Source organism: Protopterus annectens, chromosome 2.part0 (genome assembly GCF_019279795.1).
Source record: "Protopterus annectens isolate FY-2018-M chromosome 2.part0, PAN1.0, whole genome shotgun sequence".
Taxonomy (NCBI): Eukaryota; Metazoa; Chordata; order Ceratodontiformes; family Protopteridae; genus Protopterus; species Protopterus annectens.
Window position 1 is genome coordinate 889656513 of NC_056728.1, and position 27536 is coordinate 889684048.

General features: G+C 39.0%; 1 protein-coding gene across 1 annotated transcript in view; it reads right to left on the minus strand.

The window, feature by feature from the left end:
* SLC4A4 (solute carrier family 4 member 4) overlaps positions 1-27536 on the minus strand; it is a 1959050-nt gene that overhangs the window by 1329375 nt on the left and 602139 nt on the right. Inside the window, exon 3 of the mRNA XM_044061142.1 lies at positions 23874-24050. Within this exon, the coding sequence (XP_043917077.1) occupies positions 23874-24050 (177 nt within the window). The remainder of the gene's footprint in view (positions 1-23873; positions 24051-27536) is intronic.

The window sequence follows — 27536 nt, forward strand, 5'->3', positions numbered from 1 at the left end:
AGACCCTTGTACTAGCAGCTAGTACCCTTGGCCCCTATCTAGTAGTGCTGTTGGTGTGATCCCCGGTGTGAACTTTCTGTTACCCATCCACTCATCAAGGTTCCTCTTGAAGAGTGATAGTGAGGGGCTCTGTTTTATGTAGATTGGGACCCTGTTCCATAGTAAGGGAAGTCACTGCGAAGGGAATCTATCCCTCCAGCATGTTCTATTCATTGTTGTGTTGAGGTTTATATCCATAGAGTGTATAGCTTGAGTAGATTTGGTTTTGCTAAGATGGAGCATGTTCAACAATTCTGGGTTGGGCATGGCTCTGTACTTTAGACAGAGATCGCCTCTGAGAAAGTGGTATGCAACAGAGAACAGTTTTAGCTTTTTCAACCGTGCTGCATAGAGCAACTGTTTGAGGCCAGCAATCCTCTTGGTTAGGTACCTCTGTGGTCTCTCCAGGTGCTGGAGATGTCTAGCCAGGTACATTCCAATTGGTGCATTGTACTCAATAATGGGTCTGATGAGGGAAGAGTAGAGGGGCACCATTACATCCTTAGATCTTGATGTGAACACTTTCGTGATCAGATGGGTCACAAAGAAGGATTTTCTAACCACTTTGGCAACATGGTTATCAAAGGAAAGCTGACTATCTACTTGGGTCCCTAGATCCCTTATTTCTTCTTCCGATTTCAGGAGATTACCTCCTATGTTGTAGTTTGCGGGTACTCTGTTTCTTCCAAAGGGGATTACTACGCATTTTTTTGCATTTAGCTTGAGACCATGGCTTTGACACCATGCATCAGTCTCATTTAGGCCCTTCTGGAGGATCTCCATGTCAGCCGGAGACTCTATTATAGCACCCAGTTTGCAGTCGTCCACAAACTTAGTCAGCCACAGCCCTTCCGTGCTTGCTTGTACTTCTGAGAAGTATATGCCAAATAGGAGGGGCCCCAAGACAGAGCCCTGAGGCACACCACTCGTTAATGCTCTGGATTCAGACATAGATCCCGCTACTCTTACTTTATGGGATCTGTCTGAGAGCCAGTTTGCGATCCAACTTGTGATGTAAGGGTTTATGCCCAGGCTGGTGAGCTTATCAATAATACCTGAATGGGGAATGGTGTCAAATGCTTTAGCAAGGTCAAGGTAAGCCGTATGTACCTCCTTTCCCTTATCTATAGCCTGAGTAACTGTGTCAAAGAAATCCACCAAGTTCAGGAGGCATGATCTGCCCTTGACGAAGCGAAACTGTGTGGGGTCCAGTGACTGGAGGTTCCCAATCTCTCCATTTATGAGTGCCATAATGATTTGCTCCATAGCCTTACAGATCAGACTGACAGATCTGAGACTTATTATATCTAAAAGTCCATTTTTCTGCCATCCAGTCTCCACATTAAGGACTCTGCCTAGTGGGTCCTGACATTTCAGATGGTTACTATATTCGGAACCCAACTCAAGCTTGCCAAGGTAAACAACACCTGGCGTATATCTCTCAATAACCTACTGTACCTTGACAGCAGCAAACAGTTCCAACCCATAGGAATTTGGTTAGATCAACAACCTACCTTACAACACCATAACCAAAGCAAAAAAAAAAAAAAAGATCACTAGTCTGTAGAAGTAAAATTTCCCACTTTCTTTCTCTGATGGTAAAGAGGTTCTTCTTTCACAACTTGAATATGGGTTCCTCATAGTGGCCTCAGCCTTGAAATAGTTCTCCTTCTTACAAACTTCTTTCATCAACATCTGCAGATTTGTTACACTCTGTCCAAACATACAAGATCTCTGCAAAGTTCTAGCCAAAGCTTAACGGCTGCCTTTATCTCATACAATAAAACTTTTGTTAGGCTCCCTACTCTTTAAACTTACCAGTCTCCAATACTGCCCTTTTTGCTGACTATTTATTTCTACTTATCTCAGACTACAAACATAGATCCCTTCTCCCCAACATAAGCTCCTGCCAAAAACCCAAACTAGAGTTGTACTGGTCAAACCACAGCTTCTCCAGCCAAAGATCATAACTCTAAGTATCCCTTCTAACCTCTCTTAAAGAATACTCCTCCTTTAAAGTATTCAAAAAGGAACTGAAGCACTTCCTCTTCAAAGATGCCACATGCATCTGTTATGGAATATATTTTTCTACTCCCTCCCTATGGTTATTGCTAGAGACATAACCTGTCATAATACATCTGCTAATACTCTATTACTTTCTAGTCACACTGTATGCTTAATAACATTTGTGTATTCTGTATTTTATTGTATTTTCTGACTTACATTCTGAATTGATATGTAAATACTCCAAAGAAAAATATGTTCTACCCAGCTAACAAACAAATAAATAAATCACAGGATCACAGGATGTTACTAGGCTATCAACCCAGATGTAATTTCAAGCCCAGCTATTTCATCCCAGTGTAATACCATAGATGTCAATACCCATGGTTGTATTTAGTAATGTTCTGAGGGTTGTGGGCACTATCCCCAGTAAGAATTTAAATAAACAAACAAATATCACTTCTCTCCTCAGAAATACTGAGTAGAACTTACTTTACATGCCTGATTTTTACTTTTTTTTTGTAAGCTCCACAGTCCCTCCCTTTGTCCTTTTTGGTTTGTTTTGCATCTATAAATTGTTCTTTATGAGACTGCCATCACCAGTCTGAGCATTTGCTTTAGTGACTACACTTCCTCTTAAGTTATCAATTTTCATCTTAACCTTTCTACCTTTTTTCTTAAAATTCTTATCAACGGTATGTTTTCCCCAAACTTTAATGCCATTTGAATTGATTTGTATTCCATTCATTTTTTTTTCATATATTTTTTTTTTTACCCAAAAGCCTTTTTCATGTATGGAAACAGATCTGTATTACTTCTGTCTCTTTACATTTCAGCATTATTTTCAGGGGCCTGTTGTTTTGTCAAGACGCAGGTGTCCACATCTGTTTCCACTGCATGCTCAACAGCAAAAGTGAGTGACAGCTGATGCTAACTAAACTAACAGGCAGTTGTGACGGAATGAGGGGTGATGCAGTGATGTGTTTACCTAACAGGCAGTTGTGATGGAATGATGGGTGATGCAGTGATGTGTTTACCTAACAGGCAGTTGTGATGGAATGATGGGTGACGCAGTGATGTGTTTAACTAACAGGCAGTTGTGATGGAATGATGGGTGACGCAGTGATGTGTTTACCTAACAGGCAGTTGTGATGGAATGATGGGTGACGCAGTGATGTGTTTACCTAACAGGCAGTTGTGATGGAATGATGGGTGACGCAGTGATGTGTTTAACTAACAGGCAGTTGTGATTGAATGATGGGTGACGCAGTGATGTGTTTAACTAACAGGCAGTTGTGATGGAATGATGGGTGATGCAGTGATGTGTTTACCTAACAGGCAGTTGTGATGGAATGATGGGTGACGCAGTGATGTGTTTAACTAACAGGCAGTTGTGATGGAATGATGGGTGACGCAGTGATGTGTTTAACTAACAGGCAGTTGTGATGGAATGATGGGTGACGCAGTGATGTGTTTAACTAACAGGCAGTTGTGATGGAATAATGGGTGACGCAGTGATGTATTTAACTAACAGGCAGTTGTGATGGAATGATGGGTGACGCAGTGATGTGTTTACCTAACAGGCAGTTGTGATGGAATGAGGGTATCTCCAGCACCACTGTAAGGTCAATCCCCTTACCTCAATACACAGCAACTTCACAGCTGATGACACTGATGGCTTTAAACAATGATAGATATACTGTGGTCTTTACCCTCAAAAAGAAAAGTTTTTTTTTTCTTTTGATAAATTCAGTATTTCTTTTGTCAAGGCTAATGTTGTGTTTGGTCAAACCATGTTCAAAGACAAGACTTTGACCATTCTGATAAGTGCTTTTATTCATTTGCAAAAGCATATTTGTAGTATAGTTCCATAAAAGTCTGTCCTCTTCAAACCATAAACAACTAAGTTGTCTTTGTCTGGTATTTTCTGATGCAGTGTTAGTCCAACTTAAAATAACAAAATTCCTTCAAAAATAGTATTTCCATATTCCACAAGAATGAAAAATTAATCTCATGCATCAAATTAATTAGTAAAAAGCAACTTTCTATCATTGTTATCTACATCCCCTCCCTGGGAATAATATAAACATGTTGGAATATATACTACACTGAATATCCGATACCATTTCTAATGAAAAAAAAATGTATTGGGAGATGTAAATATTGACTGGCAAAACATTTTATTTACTTTTTTATTTATTTATTTTACATTTGGTTACCAGGAAAGTTCAACTGGGAAGGTCAGGATAATATGTCTTTTCAATTCTTTGAAATGATGCTAGCCAACTCTGGAGTTTGCGGAGGCCCTGAGGTAGCAGTGGATTGCAATACCACCAGGGGAAACAAAAAAGCATGACTCCATAGCTCTATGGTATAGAGTTTTAGCATGGAATTTTACACAGTCAGGACAATTAGAGATGTGCTGAGGCCCCAAGCAGAATGGACAAAACAAGTGAATACCTTTATGTGGGATTTGCTCCTCATGCTTACATTTTTTCCAGTGGGGTACATATCTGACTGGAAGAAGAGATTCTCTGGAAAAACGAGCTGACATACTGAGTGTGAGTATAGTGAACACTTGAAAAGGACATCAAACTGTACATAAGACTATACAGCTAGAAAGCACTGAAAATGGTGCCAGTGGTTGCCCTTCTTATTCCCTGACGATTGGACTTCCATCAGCTAGGGGTGATGCAAAGACTCTGGAAATCAGGCCAGTCACAGGCTTCTGCATTGCAGGAAAACCCAAGAATCAGTAGCGCAACACTGACTATGAAGAACATCATGGTTTCTGCCCAGTGCATAATACAACCACTGCCCTTGTATCCTTTGTTGACACCTCAGTGAAGCTAGGGATAATGGTAAATTTGCATCCTCTTTATTTCTAGACTTATCTAAAGCCTTTGACACTGTACTACATAATAAACTCCTATACAAACTGACCTCTCACACTTTACTGTCATCTGGTTTATGAACTACTTGTCTCTCAGGCAACAATCTGTTAAATGACTCTGCACCCTATCCCCTTTCGTTCTAGTTACAACAGGTGTACTTGCCAAGGCTCTATCCTTGACCCCTACTATTTAACATAGTCACCAACACCTCTATACTTCACAGCAATCCTCTCTCATGCAATACACAGTTGAATTACTCTCATTTGCTCCTCTGATAGTCCAGACCATGTACTTATTTATTTATTTTACATTTGTTGACCAGGATAGTCCAACTGGATTAATGTCCATTTTCAGTGGAGGCCCAGGGGTAAACAGATAAGTAATAACAAAGAAGGCATATTACCAAGGTAGACAGATAAGTAATAACAAAGAAGATATATTACAGATGAGATATTTACAAATGACATAAGCAGACATGAAATAGACAATATCACAAGTTCAAGTTACCCGTGGTAACAGTCAAGGGAAAAAAATAACAGTAATTTGATTAATAGTTTACATACATTCATGGTGAGAGTTAACCAGGCTTGTTACAGTGGCAAAGCCAGTTTAGTGCCAGATGTTGTTTGAGTTTAGCTTTGAATTGGGATAGGGAGGAGAGCAAAGTAATGTTAGCTGGAAGGAGGTTCCATGCTTTGCCTGCAGAGCTTGCAAAGAGGGAGTCACCAGCTACATTGTTAATTTTAATTGTCTTAATTTGTAGTCTGTTTGAGGATCGGAGCAGTCTTGGAATTTTGTGGGGGGGGGGGGTGATCATATTTTTAAGAGCTGGTGTGTTATCTGGATAATACAGAATTTTATTAGCCATAATCAGAAGTTTATATTGGATTAGACTGGGAAGTTCTAGCCACCAAGCTGTTTAAGGTTGATGCAATGGTGTGTTCTAAAAGGTAGGCCAGTGGCAAACCGGCAATGTGGTTGTAACAGATTGAGAGTCTATTAAGTACAGTTTTATTTAGATTAGAGAGAAGTGGGGGGTGCATATAAAAGTGTTAACAGCAGGTGGGAGCGAGCTATTGAAACCACAGCCGGAGTAGTTGGGAAGGCTTTTATTCTATACAGTGACCCTATTTTTTTATTGATGGTTTTGATCATTTGGTTTACATGAAGATCAAATTTTAGGTTATTATCAATTATTACTCCTAACAGTTTTGTAGAGGAGTCGGGGGTGATTATTGTGCCATCTTTTGCATTTATTGTGAAGGTAAATGATGTGGACCTTTGTGTCAAAGAGAATAACAACATTTTAGTTTTTTGGGGATTTAGCGACAACCGACATTCAGAGAGCCAGTTTTCTATAGTATTAAAGGTGGATTGGGTAACAGACCTTAATTCTAAGGGAGATGTGGCTGAGCAAATCAGGGTAGAATCATCAGCGTACTGGATACAGCTGACATTCAGAATGACTGTATATAGATTGTTTATAAAGATGGAAAACAGTAGGGATCCTAATATGGAGCCTTGTGGCACTCCAAGGGTGTTAGGATGGAGAGCTTGTTCTGCCAGAGGACAGCCTGCTGCCTCCCACTGAGGTAAGATTTAAACCATTGAATGGCATTGGTATTTAGACAGAAAGATTGCAGGGTGTGAATCTAAAGTTGGTGATCCACCATGTCAAATGCCTTTGAAAGATCCAAGAAGAGGGATGAGGATATTTGATTATTGTTACGATTATTATTAATGGTATCGTTAGTCCAATGGAAAAGCGTTGCAAGAGAGATAAAACCACTGCTGTGAAAACTGATAAAGATTAACTATATAAAAGCACACCAGTAGTCCATGGCAAGGATTAGTTGACACATTTAATAAACAAAATAGTAGGATAACAAAGATAAGCACTTTCACATGTAGCTTCTTCAGATGTAATAACTCAGGAACACATGATGTTTAAATATCGACTCATTATACAATGTATCCAATTACATGCAATGCATCATCTGGTTGCTATAGTGTAATTAATAGGCACACAATTATCAATACTCATGTGCAGTGTATATGCACCTCCTAAGCACATTATTAAATGCATGGCAAACATAAATGTACAAATGTATAATCTAATATAAAGTAACAAATATAAATATAACTATATATAGATATATGATCATTGAATAAATACAGATAAAATATCAATTGTTATAAAAATTAAAGTAAGATAAGGATACTGTTGTATACGCTATGTGCAAACAAGGCATAAAAGCACCTCCTGAGCATATAAATAAAGCAGAAAATAACATAACCAATATACCACTACCACAGACTGTCACGTTTAATATGTAGGGGAGAAGAATCTGTGTGCAACCAGTATAGGGCTCTATACAGCTGATGTAATGAAGGTGAAATGCAGAGAGTGAAATGTGCAAAAATAACTACATTCTTAGACTATTACTTCTTAAAGGGCCTAGCTCTTAGTGCAGGTTGCACCGAAACATGTTCATTAAGCCCAGGTGGACAATGTGCTCCTAGTCTAAAAATCCATCTCATCTCTGCTTGATAGGTTCTAGTTATCAAGTCACCCATTCCAACATCCATTCCTACAACTTCCAATACTAGAAATTTAAATACGTGTGCGTTGCCTAAAATCTGTATGCGCTTGGCTATTGCACTGTATGTCATGCCTCTTCGTGCACAATACATATGATCACGTATTCGCTCCCTCAAGCTTCTGTTAGTTTTACCAACATAGAAACTCTGGCATATTGTGCAGTTTGCTAAATATATCAAATCGCTAGTACTGCAGTTTGCTTTTGGAAAATGTGTAAATGACTTATTACTGGTAGGATGTCTAAACATGTATGACTCATCAATAAAATTGCAATATGAGCATTTGTCACATTTAGTACTGTGTTCTATATTGGTAACTAATTCCCCACTGGTAAGTTGTGGAAAACATAACTTTTGGCTTATGGATTTCTTATTTTTATATCCAAATCTGGGTCTATCACCCACAATGGAGGCTATCTCTTTATTGGTACCTAAAATGGTCCATTGTTTGGATATTATCTCCCTTATATTCCTATCATCACTGGAGAATGTTAGGTTAAAAAATGGAGCAGTATTTCTCTTGGTATTAAAAACATCAAGACTTGTAGTATGTTTGGATAATAAGGTTTAGCTGTTGTTAATCTTTCTCCTCTGACCATCTCTTGCATACTGTTCACCTCATCAGTATGATACCCTCTAGACCTAAAGTCAGAGTTTAACTGCTCTAGTCCTCTTTCAAAATCCCTGTCATCACTGTGTAGTCGACTAATCTGCATGTTTTCCCTTTCAGTACATTGTGGAACACATGGCCAGGATGCATGCTGTTTCAATGTACATATGTGGGTCGATAGCACTCCTTCCTATATAATCTAGTGTCTATAGTATTATTATCTCTCCTGATCAATAAAACATCTAAAAATTCAATATAGGCATCTGAATATTTATATGAAAACTCCCAAACATTTATGCTTGTGTTCAACGTATTAATAAACTGATGCAACTGTAACAGATCTCCACTCCATAACAAGAAGAGGTCGTCTACAAACCATTTACAGAAGGGTATATATGACAAATAATATTCCGAAGCATACATAATGCTTTCCTCCCATCTAGACATAACCAAATTGTCATAGCTATTAGCACACAAGATGCCCATTGCTACGCCAGATGTTTGTAAATAATACAATTCATCAAAAGTAAAGACATTACTTTCCAGTACCATCTCAATTAATAAACATAAAAAGTCCACGTTTAATATATATATTTCTGCTTATTAAAACATCTTTGACCATCCGTACCCCTTCATCATTGGGTATACTGGTGAACAAGGATTTCACATCCATAGTAACAAGAAACCCGAGCTCTCTGCCGTTATTCTCATTTGCAAACATGAACCGATCATGTAAGAAGTGTTTTGTGTCAATTAACACTGATTTGCATGTAGATAGAATAGGTTTGAGCTGCTTGCCAAGATACACAGAAATTGGCTCGGTGAGCCATCCACTCCCTGCCACAATTGGTCTGAAGAGAGGATTCATCACATCCTTGTGTATCTTGGCCAAACCATTCAAAACCGCTATTCTAGGATGCTCCACTAAAAAGTATGTATACAGTTCATTAGTTAATAGAAATTTGTCCAAGCAATCTTTTCACCTATTCTATAAATAGCATCCAAATCTATAGGCCTCTATGTACTATTGTCTTTGAGCATATTAATTGTACTATTAATATAAAAATGCCTGTCCATGACAACTACCTGTCCTCCCTTATCCGCTGGTCTAATAAATATATTATTGTCATTTTGCAAGGCACTTCAAAGCATGCTGTTCTGCACTAGTTAAATTAACAAAACTCTTTCTTCTTCTTTCATTATTTAACAAGCTGTATATATCATTTTTACACATCTTAACAAATGTATTGACCATAGGATGATACTGCGGTATGTATGTATTAGGCTTCTTATGTCCAAAATACAAGTAATTATTACTAGTTACATCTGTATCACTGAATAATAGTTTCAAACAAATGTTCCTAGCAAACAGTCTGAGGTCAGTTAGTGTGTCAGATACGTCTGCTGACTGAGCAGGTATAAAAGACAAACCTTTATTTAGTACCTAATTCTCATCCTTGGTCAAGTCCTCCTCGAAATGTTCCATACTAGGTCTCCTGCGCTTGTTTCCACATCAACGTTATTGTATTCATGCCTACTTCAGACCCTAAACACCACTGCTTGTTCCAATTCCTATTCTTGAACCGTTCATTTCCTGTTGTAACGATATGGCAAAGGCAGGTCGGAAAAAACCTGCATCTGTACATTTTCTGTGGTTTTCCTCCGTACTGCTGGTTCACCGTTCACCTTTATAGCTCCTCCATTAGTATCATCTGCATTTGGAACATGTGATTTTGAATTAGGTGCTTCCGATGTTATGCTGGCTCTCTCTGCTTCTGCAGGTGCGGAGCCTTGTGTATGCAACGTAGACCCATGCTCCAATGAGGTAGCTGTGATAGGAGCATTCCTAACCACACTGCTGTTGGAACTTCCTGTGTTAGATTGTGGGTTCCGTAAATTCCTCTCACTGTTCGAGTTAGGCTGTTCGTTAGCGATCCTATCAGCCCTTTCCCTTGGCCAGGTGAATACGTGATTCTGTGCAAAGTCACCAGTATCGCATTGCAGTTTCTTCTTCTTCTGAGCTAAAAGTTTCCTTTCGTACGCATGTACATGATCTACATTCTCGCACACTTTAATATCAACCAATGCTGCAGGATACTTAGAGTATATCTCTTCCTGCAGCCGTTGGATATGTTCAGTCAATTCTTTTTCAATAAGTAAAACATAACCTATTAATAGTCACATGTATGAATAACTTGTTTCTAAATTTAGTTTCTGCCATTTGACTAGTAACTGTGAATGTTGCTCACCATACTTGGGCATAACGAAGATCCTGAGGCCTCGGGGTATTACCTTCGATGTACAACAGGCTTCCATGTGGAACCTCTGACACTGGAGATGTGTCAGACAATATAGATCATTCTCCATGTCTTTCATAGATTCCCTATAGGCTTTAAGGCATTCACATACTTCACCCGTTTCACTAGGCTCAACGGCAAACTGGTCACTGAGAAAAGATTATCACTACCCTTTATAAAGTTAGACAGACGATTACTGCCATCACCATTTGCAGGATTCTTAGAATTAATATGTGGATTGAAGTCCAATTCTATTTCCACTGCAGCACCCTCAGCCATGTCTCTCTTGACAGCAAAAATAAATATACTGTTAGTCCAATGGAAAAGCATTGCAAGAGAGATAAAACCACTGCTGTGCAAACTGATAAAAATTAACTGTATAAATACACACCAGCAGTCCACAGCAAGGATTAGTTGACAAATTTAATAAATAAAATAGTACAGGATAACAAAGATTTTAAAACTGTCTGAGACATCCTCAGGAGATTTATCAATGGTAGCGATGGGGATAGGGGTAGACATTTTTCCAGGATGGAGTAGATTATTCAGACTTGCCCAAAACGTCTGAGGATTGTTCTGGTTTACTGTCTGTAAATTACAGTAGTATTGTTTTTTGTCTTGTAGAATGGATTTTTTAATCTCATTCCTAGCTTGCTTGTATTTAACATGATTGTAGGGGTCTTAAGTGGAGCGCCACAAAGCCCAGATTTTATTTCTGCTGGACATTTTTAGTCTAGATTCTTTAGACAGCCATGGGGCAGTTTTTTGCCTTTGTTCGCTTAGAACGGGCAGGTGCATGCAAGTCAAGGATATCAAGAAATCTATTGTTAAAATATGCAAAAGGGGAGGTGTTTTAACATAGACCAGTTACAGGAGTTAAGTTCCTGTTTGAATTTGACAGGGTCAAAGTTTACTTTGTTTCTGACTTTCCTGAGTAAGGATTGATGAGGAATAATGACTTTTTGCTTAACTATATAAGTAAGAAGGTGATCACTCAGATCATCGGGGAGGGTACCAGCAGTGTACAGTTGGGGGTTACTATTAACAAGTACCCAGACTAGTATACTTTCTTTATGTTTGGGATTACCTAGCCTGGTTGGGGTGGTTATGATTTGAGTAAATGCATGCAGGTTAATGTGGGTGGTAGGGGATTTTGAGGAACAGGTGGCCCAGTCTATGTTAAAGTCACCAAGGGTTTCTTGAGGGTAATGACATGAAATCCAGTACAAGGTATCTTCGAGTGTGGCTATATTATTACCCAAGGGAATATACATACAGATAATGTTGATGCATTTACTTTTGTTAATTTGCAATTTAGTGGCCAGGATTTCTGAGTTATTAATTTGAGGTGGTTGATTAACATCTATAGTCACATTCAATGCAGATTTATAGATTTTTGCAGATTTTTACCCCACCTCACCCCCCTTCCTGGAAGCACGGTCTAGCCTGTGAATGTTATACCCAGGTGGTAACACTTCATTATCAGTTGTGGTAGGTTTTAACCAGGTCTCAGATAGACAAAGAATCTCAAGGGACTGGAGAGCCAGGAGTGCATGCAGTTCATGTACCTTGTTATCGATGCATGCAGTTCATGTACCTTGTTATCGATGCTTCTAATATTGAGATGACAGGCCAGGAGAGAGTTGGTAGGTCTATAAATTATAGTTTTGTGGCATAGGTGGCAGATAGAGGGATATATATATATATATATATATATATATATATATATCAGAGGTGGATGGGCAAGGGTTGGTATGAATGTCACCATTAAGTATAAGACTAGGGCGATACTTAGTGATATGTTTCAGGAGTTTGTTTAAAAGTTTGTAATACTGTTTGGCTCTAGAGTTTGTGTCCCTGGGGTTTGCATGCTGAAAGAGTGAGCAAGGCTTAGAGTTGGACCCATATTGATTAGTATGGCTAAAGGTGAGTTGTTTTACATCTGGTGTAATATTATGACCATTTGGGTACTGATAATCAATAAGCATCTGGTTTTCATACAATGTGATTACATAAGTAGCCAGCAGTATGGGTATTAGAGAATAGTGTAACATTATGAGAGAAGGAGTGTATTTAGAAGCAAAGATGGCAAATACAAAGATAATTACAGCATACAATAGTTCCATCAGAGTTTAAGTCTTGGTCTAAATAAAGTCCAAATCTTAGATACAAATATATGCACGGAGGGTTTAGCTGTGGTAACAAAGGTATGCCTTACACAAAACATCAAGTAGAAAAGGGCAGTAGTAATTAAACAAGGTATTTGTCAACTGAATGACAAGACAGTTGAGTTTCAGACTTCATATCTTCCAGAAAAATCATGGCAACACAAAACCTTTTACTGTAGCAACTTTCCAACCTCATACGAACACATGGCAATTCTAATGCTGTATAAGGCAAAATAATTTTCCCTAGTAGCAAAGCATTCAACAATGCAAATGCCATGATTGTAAACCATAATTGCTGTATGTATATGTCTCATGAAAGGCAACATAGTATTAGAATAGTATTAGAAGGTGAACAATACAAAGTTATAAATCATGTTCCAAAAAGAATGATGCCATGACCATATTATAACAATAATGGGAAAAATCCTTGTGTTGTGAAAAGTGTCCAATGAATCTCCTGGAAATAAAGATGAAACCCAGACCGCTAGGCCTCAACAAAATATTAACATGATGTAACCAAATAAAGACAAACGCAATCAGCCTAAAATGCCCAATGCTGGTTAATAACTATCATGGTGAAATTGCTGATTACACTAATAAATATCTGGCAATAATAGGGCACAAATAAGTTCTGAATATGAGAAACACAAAATGATATAGCGCCCCACAATACCTGTTAATAATCCAAAACAACACAATAAATGTCCAGTGCTGATTTATGACTGTTTTTGCTTGAATTTACTGGTTGTACTAAAACATACCAGATGATTGTAAGACATAGAAAAGTTTGATTACCGAAGAAACCAAAACTTATTAGCATCTGACAGTACATGTAAATAATACAAAGGAACACAATTGGAAGTCACCACTCAATCACCCAAGCTGTAAAAATTCCACTGTGAAAAAAAAAACTAACCAGAAAAAGGCAGAAGTCACTATATTCCAAAATTCAGGGACTATTCAAATAGAAAATCCAATGGCCAACCTTAGTCGCTGCTACTGGTTCCGTTGTCTCCTCGGGAATCTGCTCCTGAACTGGGCCCAAAGATGGAGCTGTCTTCAACCTTCAATCAGGCCGATGTTCGTCGCTACTTGCAGATTGCCTTTTGGCCTTCCACATTCCTGGAGGTAGTTCCGGTGGTCGGTGCTGGTGGAGATTGTTGGAGTGAAGACTGGACAGCCATACTTTTCACCAAACGTGACCTGACTGTACACTGCTGTTCACAGTCCACAAGCAACAGATACTGATGATGTGAAGGAAGTTACTACTCAGGAAGAAATGAGTCCCTCAGAAGGAAGCCAGATGACACAAACAGTGGTACAGAGGAATCTTGGAATGCTTTGCTTTGCTGATCATTTATTGTTCTTGTTCTTCTAACTGCCGTTTTTTTTTTCTCATAGGTGCAGTGCTTGTAGATATGTTTACAATGAACATTTCACACAGGTCGCCAGGTAGACCACATTTATGCTGTTAGAACTAGCCTTGTCCAGCTTAACAGAAAACTGCAAGGGAAGAAAATGCAGTAAAGTTCTCTGCAGTCACTGACAAACTACATGTTTTTGCACTTTCTTGAAAAGTCCACCACATCTCTTTGGCATAATGAGAAAGTTGTAATCTTCCATATCCATTGTCATTTGATGTCCAGTATTTGGGGTGTTCACTAAGAGTAGCTAACATAGAAGCTCATAAATGGAATGGGAATTTGCTGATTTTGCAGTCAGATAATAAAAAAGATATGGCCAGAGTTGCAATTCTCTTGTGCATCAATAGTTAACAGCCTTTGTGTATGGGAGACTCCAGCACCCAGAGGTTCTGGTCTGTGTATTCTACGATAGATTTATCTCGACGTGAAAATAATGCCTCTTACACCGTAACCATTCTAAATAGTAGAAATACTGAACAACACCTGTACTTTCAGCTTTCATATACTTAAGAAACCCTTAATTCCATTGAAAGCTGTTTCCAAAAATCTCAGTCACTGCTCAACACCAAACAAACTAAATACTCTTATTTTTTTCCAACTCACATAACTTTGACAAAAATAACTTTAGAAATTACCTCCTTAAACAACCCTGACATTGCAGTAGTAAATTGCTTGGTGTAACCATAGAGGGCAGCCTAAAATTCAGCCTACATATTCTAAATGCAATTGGAAAAAATACCAAAACTTAGGAATGTTCCACAGAACAAAATTCTTCTTCACAAATAACATTAGAGTAACCCTAGTTAATGTTTCCCTACTACCATCACTTACATGGAGCACCCATCCTTACAAATCTGCAAACATCCCAAAAGACTAACTTAGGAACTGTAATAACAATACTGCATGCTTTGCTGCAAACACAGCTTCCACTGTACTGCAATAAAAGAACTAAGTTGGTTAGAATTACCTCACCATCTTTTCAGAGACCTAATTAATCACAGCACAAAAACAATAAACAATCCTTCAGCCTGCCCAGCTCCTAATAAAATTATCAAAAATTTCACCCCAGTACAATCTGCAGGACATTTCCTATACTCTAACCTGCAACTCATTACCTATAACAATCATGTCATAACTCAACCTCCTTATGTTCAATAGTTCTTTGAAAACCTCCATCATTTCCTGTGTTTATGCTCCATGCCAGGCAGGTCCCATCCTATAATCCATTTCTCTTTTACCATATCTCATCTTCTAACCACAGTTTATCTCCGACCCAACTTTCTTACAACTATCCTCTCCCTTCAATTCCTCTACCAAAATAATTTTGTATTTTTCTGACCTACTATCCCTGTCCCTAACCTTACTTCCATCTCTCATTTCAGTACTAAAAATCTTGCCCACTTGCTGTGCTACCAAAGTATATATCCCTAATACTCATCCATAATTTGTAAATCTGTTTCCAATACCTTTGTACACATACTTTTTCTTCTCTTGTATACACACATTCCTTACCTTACTAACAATTTTCACTCACTTTCTCATCTCTGAGAATGTGCCTGTTTACAAAAGACTTGCTGTCAGTGTAAGTGACCATTTTCACTATGAGCAGGCTGAAAGCAGGTGTTTTGGAATCTGGCCTCTGTGTAAGACTGTTTATAGACAGGCTTTATACTGAAGAAAGTCATTTACACTGACAGCAAGTCTTTCAGAATCAGGGCAGACTTATGCTGAGAACAATTCATTTGAAATTTGGCCCCTTGTCAACTTTATTAATAATCCTTTTTGTGTATTTTACCTACTTATCTCATAATTGCTGCCACCTCTTTATCTTCACTTCTTCTAATATAAACACATTAAGATTTGTTCTACTACTAGACAATCTTAGAATTTCTTGTGTTACTCCTTTATTATATTGTATTATACTTACATAAATGCCAACCTTTACAAACCTTTTATGTTACATTATACAAGCCCCACAGTTAGACGTTGCCCGTTCGATTCTCAGTTAGAGCGTCTTCTGTGTGGCGACACGCGTGAATGGGCGTTCCTTCATTGAAGGTTGTGCGTTAGGCCTGGTAAGCCAGCACATCAAAATCTACTGCCAATCATTAGCGGACCGGAGTTCTGCTGTGGTGACCCCTAACCGGGAAAAGCCGAAAGAAACAAACAAAGTACTCAACAACATGCATGCTGATTGGTCAGTGTAACCAGTGTTCCCATCATAAAATCGAGCATATACCAACAGAAAAAAATTACTGCTGCTGAAGTCCGACCAGACTTTCTTCTATTAGTATATGTTATGGAGGTATATGCAAGTGTCCAGAGTTTTGCAATGCCCAAAATTTTACCTCATATTTTAGGACTGTCCCACATAAAATATGTGGTTTTCTGACTGAGGAGTGAGGTCATTAAATAATAACAACGTATTTCATTTTCAGAATATCCATCTGTCAATGCACAATAGCATAAATCATGTTATTCTACAAGCTTTCTAAGTTTACAAGAGCAACATTTACAATAGGGACCTTTGTCCCCCTTATTTAAGGCTTTGCACATTTCTTGAGCTAAGAAATTGAGAGGTATGCACAAAGGGCAAAGAAAATACAAGGTAAATCAGGTACGTTCTGCAAAACTAAAGAAACGTTCCTGATTTTCCTTATATTTTTACCTGGTCTCTCTAAACTGTCTGGATTTCATATTATTTTTTTTTAAGAAAAAAAAGGGCAATGGAGATTTCCCTCCCAGAAATGGCACTAGGCAGCCAAGTTAACTTCATGTCCCCCTCATGAAGCTCTACCCATCTAAGGCTTTTTTTTCCCATCAGCATCATATGACTGTCTTGTGGATCTTGTGCCTGGATGATGCTGACATCACATTTCATACCATCATGAAGGTACCAGTGTGGCCAGACGAGGACAGCACAGGAATCATGGAGGGGGTCAATCACCCATATTTTCTCAAATTGTACTGCTGTCTAGCTGTGCCCCCCCCCCAGGTGGCTCCTGAAGCAGTTTCAGTGGGCCTTACTGTACCTGGGCACAGATAAGATCTTCAAACACCAAGTAGCTCTGACCGCAGAATAAAAGACTCTCCTCACAGCTCAAAACAGAGATTGTCTGGAAAGAAAGTACAGTTTTGTACCTACCATAAATGTAGATGTTCGAGGATTCCATTGCTGCAGTCCTTACTATTGGGTATAGTCCGCGTCCAGTCGGCCCGAATACCAGAGTATAAGGCTGACGTCGGTCATGGTGCCTTAGACTGACGTCAGTACGTCAGGGTACTAATGCGCATGACCGACGCCATATCCTCAGTCTTTTCTTGCCCCAGATGTCAGAAGACCCTAAAAAAAAACCAAGGCCCAAAATACCTGCACCAAAAACATGTACAATATATACAAAAATATATACAAAAATATAAGCATGTAAACTCACCTACACAACCACCCCTAAAAACAGAGGGGAAGGAGGGAGGGTAAATTGGACTGCAGCAATGGAATCCTCGAACATCTACATTTATGGTAGGTACAAAACTGTACTATGTTCTTCGTTTTCCATTGCTGCAGTCCTTACTATTGGGTAGAATCCCAAAGCAGAGGTAAGGGAGGCTGGCAAATCATAAAGAAGTAGGAGCTGACAAAATGCCTTGCAAAACAGCTGTGGCAAAACCAGCCCTAGACTTTGAGTAAATAGGAAGGTGATAATGCTTAGAGAAAGTATGCACTGAACTCCAAGTAGCTGCTTCCAAAATATCCTTAGTTGCCACCCCCCTTAGAAATGCTGTCGAAGTGGCAGTAGCCCTAGTGGAATGAGGCCTAATCCCAGCTGGAATCTCCTTGCCATGATGGGAATAACAAAATGCAATGCAAAAGCCAATCCACCTAGAAATAGTTTGTTTTGACACAGGCTTGCCCTGTGAACTCAAAGCAAAAGAAACAAACAACTGCTGAGACTGCCTAAAATCCTTAGTCCTGCTCAAATAATAACGCAATTGCCTGTGTACATCTAAAGTGTGCAAAATCTTTTCCCCTGTATTTTGGGGTCTGCATAAAAGGTAGGCAAATGAATAGTTTGGTTTAAAGCCACACTAGAAACCACCTTAGGCATAAAGGAAGGATTAGTACGTAATGATACCCTATCCTTATGGAAAATCAAAAAGGGCCCTACTGCCATAAGGGCCTGCAACTCAGACACCCTTCTTGCAGAAGTAATAGCCAACAGAAAAGCAGTCTTCCATGACAAGTATTTCAATTCAGCAGTAGCCGCAGGCTCAAAAGGTTGTAGAGTAAGTTTTTCCAACACAAAATTGAGATCCCAAGCAGGAGTAGGAGCTCTACGTGGGGTCTTATATTCTTTGCCCCTCTAAGAAACTGCTTGAACAAAGGATGCGAAAACAATGGTGGGTCACAATCATAGTGAGCTGAAATTGCTGCAGCATGAATCTTAATGGAAGAGAAGGACAAACCTTTGTCCAATAACTCAGTAAGATATTGAAGAGCCACACTCAAATTAGGCTCAGAAATCTCCAAATTCTTTGCTGTACTCCAAAATAAAAATCTCTTCCATTTTTCTGCGTACACCTTCCTTGTACTAGGTCTTCTAGCTTCCATAATCACATTTAAAACTTGTTGAGGAAGTTGAGACCGGCTGTGTTTCAACATAGAATATGCCAGGCTGTTAGATGAAGAGAGTGAAGCTTGACATTGAGCAGATGACCGTCCTGCTGAGATAACAGATGAGGAATCAGAGGTAAAGGCCATGGAGGCTTCTTCACCAGACTCCGTAGTAGTGGGTACCAGTGTTGCCGAGGCCAATCTGGAGCTATCAAAATCATCCTTGGCCTGTCTAGTCTGACCTTTAATAGTACCTTTGGAAGAAGAGGCAGAGGTGGAAAGGCATACACATGAAGGTTTTTCCAACTGAACGACAGAGCATCCACTTTCCAAGCTGTGTGATGAAACCCCTTTGTGCAATACTGTGGCAGCTGGTGGTTTAGTGGAGAAGCGAACAGATCTATGTCTGGAGTTCCCCATGACACTGTCAATTTTTGAAATACATGAAGATCCAGTTTCCACTCGTGGGAATGCATGATATGTCTGCTTAACACATCTGCTAAGGAGTTCTGTGCTCCCGGCAGAAACCTTGCCTGAAGAGTTAGTTGCAAGCTTAGCGCAGTCTCCCATAAAATCATTGCTTGCCTGCATAGAGGATAAGAATGTGTTCCCCCTTGCTTGTTGATGTACCACATGACAGTTGTGTTGTCTGTTAGAATCAACACCTGCCCTGGAAGAAGTAACTCCTTGAAAGCCACTAATGCAAACTGGACTGCTAACATCTCCTTCATGTTGATATGTAGATGCTGTAGTCTGGCAGGCCACTTGTCTTGTATCCACTTTCCATTTAGATGAGCTCCCCAAGCAATGTCCGAGGCATCTGTCGTTAAAATCTGACTCGCCTCTGGCCGGGTCACAGAGAGTCCCTTGTTTAGGTGACATTCCTGAGCCCACCACAGAAATTCTTTCTGAAGGCAAGGTATTATTTGAATGACAGTGTCCAAATCCTGGCAGTGCTGTGTCCATACATTTTTGAGATACCATTGTAGCTTCCTCATATGCAGTTTGGCATTGGGAAGCACCAGAATACAAGATGCCATGAACCCTAATGCTTGAAGGACTGTCCTTGCAGTCAGCACGGACTGATGAGATAGTAGATGGAAGTAAAGTGATAGACTCTTTTGTTTGTCCGGGGTTAAAAAGGCCATCTGGGCTGCTGTATTCAGTCTCACACCCAGAAAGCACATGTCTTGAGAGGGTACTAGACTGGACTTTATTTCGTTCACAGAATACCCTAGGCATCTTAGCACTGCTATAACATATTCCAGATGCTGTAGAAGGTCTTCTTTTCTTGAGCCAGAATCAGGCAGTCGCCCAAGTAAGGATAGATTTGAATTCCTTGAAGCCTGAAGTAAGCTATCACTGGAGCCAGAACCTTTGTGAATACTCTGGGCAGTAGATAAGCCAAAGGGCAATGCAGAGAACTGATAATGAGAATTTCCAGCTCGAAACCGCAGATACTTCCTGCAACTTAGCCTTATAGGCACATGAAGGTAAGCTTCCTTGAGATCTAAAGTTACCATCCAGTGATCTTTGCCCAACAGAGGTAAAAGCTGTTGCAACGTCAACATCTTGAACTTGGGAATGTCCAGAAAAGTGTTGAGGAGAGATAAATCCAAAATTGGTCTCCATGTGTTCCCCTTCTTTGGTACTAGGAACAGGCGAGAATAAAATCCTAGGACCCTTTCTGATACAGGGACTGGTTGAATGGCCCCCATCTGGAGTAACTGAGAAACTTGCTTGTGAGCCTCTTTTCTTTGTGGAGGAGGAACGTCTGGCATGCCTTTGAAAGGGGGCATTGTATGGAAATAAAATCTGTAACCGTGGTGAATGATATCCAACACCCATCTGTCTTGAGTAACTAAATCCCAATTTTCTTTGAAAAGAGACAGTCTTCCTCCCAAAGGAGCTGCCAGACGAGAATCTACTGGCAGCTGAAAAGACAGGTCATTGGGTCTGTTTACGAAAGGACTGACCCCTGCCCTCACCAGAAGTCTGAGCAGGTGAACTCCCTGATCTAGGCCGAAAAGAACCTTGAGCCCTGCCCCTACCACGTCTAGACCTAGCCCTAGACTGGGAATCATAAGCAGGATATGTCCACCCCTTAGCAGGCCAATTTCTACTAAACTTCGGTGGCTGCACCTGCAAAAAATCTTTAACAGTTTGCATAGACTTAGCTTTGTCCTCCATTTTCTTTAAAACTGCTTCCACAGGCGATCCAAACAACACATCAGACTGTAAAGGAGCATCCAAAATCCTTGTCTTAACATGCTCAGCTAAATTCTGATCCTTCAACCAGGCATGCCTGCGAAGAACAGAACCAGTAGCAGCCACCCTCGAGGAGGCCTGTACAGCATCAAAACCACATTGCAAAGAATGCTTACCCACTTGTTCAGACACATGAACCAAATCCAGCAACTCTTTACACTCAATACCTTCCGCCAAAGCATCCACCTTAGATTTTAATTGTGAAAGGAGATAATTCTGATATTTTAGCATGTGAAACTGACAATTCAACGCTCTCATGGCTAGAGTGGAAGAAGTATACACTTTCTTTCCCCACCTATCCAAAGCCCTTGCCTCTTTATCAGTGGGAACAGGATTTGTAACTACAGAAGCCTTAACACCTTTAGGCCCTTGAGAAATGGTTTCTGGGTCCGCCCTAGGACTCTTAAACAAATACTTATGAGCTTCGGGCACCCTATAATACCTATCAGGTTTAACAGGAGCAGGAGGCAAGGAGTCAGGGTTCAGGGAAGCCTCTACAAAAACATCTTCCACCACATTCAACACAGGAGGAATAGCTAAGGGCCTATGCTGGGGTAAAAACAAGAATTCCCTAAGCCTTTTCCTGGAATCAGAGTAATCCTGGCCTTCCCATTTAAAGTGCTCCCTCATGGAGTGCAGAGTCTCTGAAAATGAGAAATCCTCAGGAGGAGAAGCTGTAGGAGTGGAATCATCCACATCTGAATCAGAATAAGTAGGATACTCCTGTAAGTCTTCCATGAAGACTCTGAAGCCTCTGAACACTGTTCAAAACTATCAAACTCCTGTTCCACCCTAGGCCTCTTATCAGGCGGGGGCATAGAACCTCTAATCATAGAAATCAAATCTTCTGCCATTTTAAGCATATGTTTCTTAGGTACAGAGCCCGAAATGCTAGGAGAAGCCCCCACAGAAGCTGAACTTGGCCTACCTCTAAAAGAAGTTTTGGCAACAGAAGGAGAGGCCCTAACTACCTTGGGAAGAGAGGGAAGAACAGTTACCTGAGAAGCCCCCTCAGCCTGGCCTACCTCCTGAGAAGGCACATCCTGTAACAGTAAAGTTTCTGCCTGAGACTCCATGGAAACTCCTGGCAAAACCTCTGGCTCCACTGAGCCTTCTAAAGAACCGACATCCAGGACTGCCGGTTCATCAACCCTAGGCTTCACTGTTTTGTCCTTGCGCTTCTTGGATGAAGCGGGCGTCGGAGCATCCGACGGCATATTATAATTGCAACGCTTCCCAAACACTAACCTGGCACAGTCTAGCCTCCTCTTAATAGTGCGTTTGTTAAATCTAGCACAAGAACGGCAACCGACAACGTCGTGCTCAGGCCCTAAACAAGGTATACACAATGTATGATAATCCCTATGAGGTATCTGCTTCCCACAAGAGATACAGTTATTCACTTTTTCTGACATCCGGTTAAATACTGAGGCAAGAAAAAACCAAAATGTTCCCCAACGGGGTACTTAGCCAACTCTGTTTCGGTCTGAAACTCCGGTTTCGGAAATATTTCAGAACGCCAACCTGCACTCGCAAAACTGCTTCTGCATCGGACCATGCGGCAAAAAAGACTGAGGATATGGCGTCGGTCATGCGCATTAGTACCCTGACGTACTGACGTCAGTCTAAGGCGCCATGACCGACGTCAGCCTTATACTCTGGTATTCGGGCCGACTGGACGCGGACTATACCCAATAGTAAGGACTGCAGCAATGGAAAACGAAGAACATCTACATTCTCCAGAACATAACTTTTTTAATTAATATTTATTCTCTGTTTTAAAGTTTATATTTAAATGACTTTAATTCATACTTTTCTAGAGAAACACTTCCTTTTTAATTCCTGTTTTTAACTATGTTTTTATTTTATTTTATATCCTCTGTAGTGAACTTGCAATACTGTCTCAATAAGTGACTTCTTCAGTGTTACACAGGCTGCAACTAATGCTACAGGGAGTCAAACTCCCTGTTATAATGAACAATCTTTGCAAGTCGCAGCCTTAAACGTCCTTGACAGCCTGCTACCCCAACTGTAAAGAAGGAAATCGGAACAGTTTTCAGTAGTTTCTTTTGTTTAAAAGCTGCTGCATAGAACTGGTGTGACTGACCGATTATTTAGGTATCTCCTTGAGACTGTGTTTTATTAAAACAATACTAAACAGGGGGGGAAAGATACATAGACAATTATCATAAATGTCCCAAAACATTAAGTATGTGACAAAACAGATGTTGCATGGGCAGAAAATTAGCATCTGAATGGTAGTCTATCCTGGCATTCACTTTTTAGGAAAATGGGAAGTCCATACTGACTGCAATATCCAATTTTACTGGGCACTCTTAAATGAGGTTATTAGCTGGTTAAGACCCCCCCCCCAAAAAAAAAAACAGGTGGCAAGATGATTTTAGTATGTGAATGGAAGGCTATATGTTAAGCTCAGGAAGCTGGGTGTGTTCACTGTTAAAGACAAAAGAAGGGAAATTCATGATTAAAAACTTTAAAAAAGGTTACTTTCATTGCAATTAAAAAGTGAGAGCTTTAGAGTTTAACCTTAGGGACAGCATGGAAAGAAGGCACAGCATTTTATAGTGCTGATGGAAAAAGGTTCAGAAAGGATAGATGAAGGCATAGTTCTCTGAAAAGGCAAAAGACAAAGAAAACTATAATAGCATACAAATCAGTAGTCCTAAAACTATTGGTTTTCAAAGCAAAGCCAGGCAGAGTGAGGGAGGAGCCAACTGAAGAAATGTAGGGCGACCGTAGATAAAAAAGGACTCAAGTCAAGGCTCAGGTTTCTTAAAATAGACCAACTAGAAGCCTCCCTGCATGCTTTGCACAGCTTGCTTGCCTAAGATGCCACATCACTAAACCATGAGTTCTGTTCCTTTTGTGCTGTCGCATTTTCAAATGTTTAGCTATCACTTCAGCAGAGCATGCACGCATTCACATATGTACTTACTAAGAGGCATAAGGATGCTGCCACTAGGATCTTCATTGTTATCAGTGTCAGATCGATCCGAACTGTTCTCAGACACTTTTTCCTTCTTCTTTTCTCTGTGACTTGTCCTCCTTCTGTGGCGCCTTCGCCTCCTGTAGCTTTTCGGCACATGGACTCCAATATAAAAGGTATGATGTCCTGCAAAGGTGAAAAAAACATCAAGGAATAGTCAATAAAGTGCTATGTATGGTATGATTTATACATTTTAGGAATACCTGTGAATGAGCTCCTCTGCTTACAATATTGGTTTATAAGATATCCGCAAGATTTTTAAGGCAACCAAGTATGATTCACCGCAATGGCATAATATGTTAATTAGATACAGATGTACATTTTACACACAAATGTAACATGTTAATTAAATCTAGAGAGATGTTTTCATACAAGTCAAAAAAATAACCAAACAGGATATTCCCCGTGCAAATTCTGGAATTGTACTTAAGAAAAGTTAACCACATAAGATATACAGGCTAGCAGTCTACCATGTATGATATGTAAATTAGTAATCAGTTACAATTCACAATGCCAAATCTGCACCCTCCATCTCTTATGTCACTTCACGGATATAGTTTCTTAATATGTTGTCTGGTAGTTTAACACACAGGATTAGGGCTAAGAACTCCTCCTGAGATTCATGTATAATCCAGGCGTTTTTTTCTCTCAAAGTCTCTGTTTGCCTACTAACTGACTCAGAGTAAGTCACTGAATGAGGTAGTGCTATTGGACCTCCCCTAAAACAGGCTACTGTCTAGAAGCTTTACCACAGATAAAATAAAAATAAACTATGTTCATGCTGTTTACAAGATGTGTACTTGCATGCATCATTTTTTTTAAAATTAGAGGAGCTAATGTAACAGTTAATGAAAGGTTACATGGTGATACTGGTTTTACAGGGACTTTACTTGCACAAGTATTGGGTCAGTGTATGATTACTTCCCCACAGCTTACTAGTTATGCAGATGATTTCAATATTTTAGCAAACACAATGGGAATAAAGAAATACTTACTGTACATTCTGCAAGAGAGAATGCAGCAGTTGTATTTAAATCCATGAGAAAACACAGAGAGCAGGGAGAGGAAGACAGATAAAAAATATTATATTTTCTTTCCGGGCATGAGATGGAAAAACATTATGGAAATAAGTAAATGGGTAAATAACTCAAGCAAGCGTCGACAGAGTGAGAAATAATATCCGATGTGTAAAAAATCCAAGCAATCCGGTCTTCTGAAACAGATAAATCAGTTTATTGCACAGATGAACCACGATAAGCGCTTTCACTAACTAGTAGCTTCTTCAGATCACAAACAAGAAGCACAATAGCCATGTGCTTTAAATATCTGCATGTTAATTAATCAACCAACTTTTAAAGCAGAAGCGCCATAAGACAAAACCTAAAAACTCAATATATAAACATAATATCATTGACATCTCAAGATGCAACTTAAAATAGACAATAGTGTATACATATTCTATTAAAAATTTAAATAACTTCATTCCATAAAGAATACAAAAGAGAAAGTATAAAAACATATTATAAGCAGCATAGTATCAAATATAAAAGTATATGCAGCCTAATACATAAGTGCATGTGATAGTCATATTAAATAAAACCTTAATACATGCAAGTAATAATGCAAGGCAACTTATAAACTAGGTAAGGTAGATGCCATCAAAAACATGATAACTAACAATAAAGAACAGTCATATACAGATCGAGAGAACTATTATCAAACAAGTTGATACTTGTTATAGTAAAGTCAGTACATATAAATGTATATCTGCATCTGTGTAAAAATGTGTATAAGTGTAGTGTCTAAATAAATATATATATCTAAATGTAAAATATGAATGCATATGTACAAAAATAAATAAATAAATAAGTAGAAGAATAAATTATTGTCTAAAAGTATGGGCTAAAAACATTAACGAAACTGCAATGTGAAATGAATGAGTTACCCAGAAAAAATGTATATGTGCAAATATCAAAATACATTTAAATTTTAAAAATGTCAGAACTTAGTATGCCTACGCTTCTTTAAATGTGGTCTGATAGATGCCCTTTCATTTAAACCATGACCTTTATCAGCTCTCAGCAAAATTATCCACCTACTTTCTCTGTCTTCGGTATGATTCATAATATCACCTCCTCTTACATTAGCATTCATTTTCTCCAGCACCCTAAACATAAACTTATGTTCAGGACTTGTTTGTGTTACATGCTTGGCTAATGCATTCTGCAGATTACCTTTCTTTATATTATAACAGTGTTCCCTTATTCTGTCTCTTAGTACCCTATTCGTTTTACCAACATAGAAGCATGAACACAGTTCACATACAGCAAGATATATGACATCATGTGTCATACAGTTGGCATTAGCTCGGGTATATATTTCCCTCTGTGTATCCGGATGTATAAATACTATACTAGAGTCTATTAAGGAACAAAAATTGCATTGTCCACAAGGTGTTGTACCATAACTAGAACTCGGGTATATACCCTTGTTTGGTGGATAGCAAAGCAATCTTTTAAGATTCTTCTTATTCCTGTAGGTAAAAGATGGAGAATCACCTACAATCTTTGTTAGTATGTCATCAGTTTGTAGTATGTTCCAATTTTTGGAGATGATCTCTCTGATTTGTTTATTATCTGCTGTATATGAAGTCAGAAACCTAACTTTTGCATTTGTGACTTCTTTGACATTATTCATTACTAAAGGCTTGGGCCCAAAATATGGGGTACCTAATGTTGAACGTAAACTTAAAGCATTATCAAATTGTAAATCTACCTCCAGAGAGTTATAGCCTCTCAGCAAACTTCTCTCCCAAATCATATAAGTCCGCCATAAAGCCTTTGTCATTGGAATTCAACCTAGACATTCGTAGGGTCTGTCCTTTCACTATGTTACTGAAAACATACTTAGGGTGCATACTAGTTCTGAATAATAAAGTATTCCTATAACAAGGTTTCCTAAAAATTCCAGTGTTAAACATTCCACATTCGAGTTTTTCGATATATAAATCTAAAAATTCTATTTTCAATAATGAATATTTCATTGTAAATTTCAAACATGGTGTAATATTATTCAAAACCATATTGAAACTAAGCAGTTCTTCTATATTACCATCCCATAAAATAAACACGTCATCCACAAAACGTCTATAGAATCTTACATATTTCTTAAACATATATTCTTTAAATAGGAACTGTTCTTCCCAGTAGGCTAGGAACATGTTGGCGTAGCTATGGGCACAAGGAGTGCCCATAGCTACGCCATCTAATTGCTGATAAATATTATCAGTGAACATAAACACATTATTTTCCAGCACTAGCTCAAGGAAATGTACCAATAAGTCAATTAAAACATTACCATAGGTACTATGTTCTGTAAGATAATTACTAACATAAGCTAGACCAAGATCATTGGGGATGACTGTGAACAATGATTGTATGTCAAAAGTTACTAAAATCAGATTGTGGATGGTATCCATTTGATTATTAAAATAGTACAAATCTGTTAAAACTGTTTAGAATCACGTAATACAAATTCATTATTATTTAAAATACACCTTAAATGTTTCTCAATAAAACTGACAAGTGCTCCGTAACCCATCCTTGCCCTGAG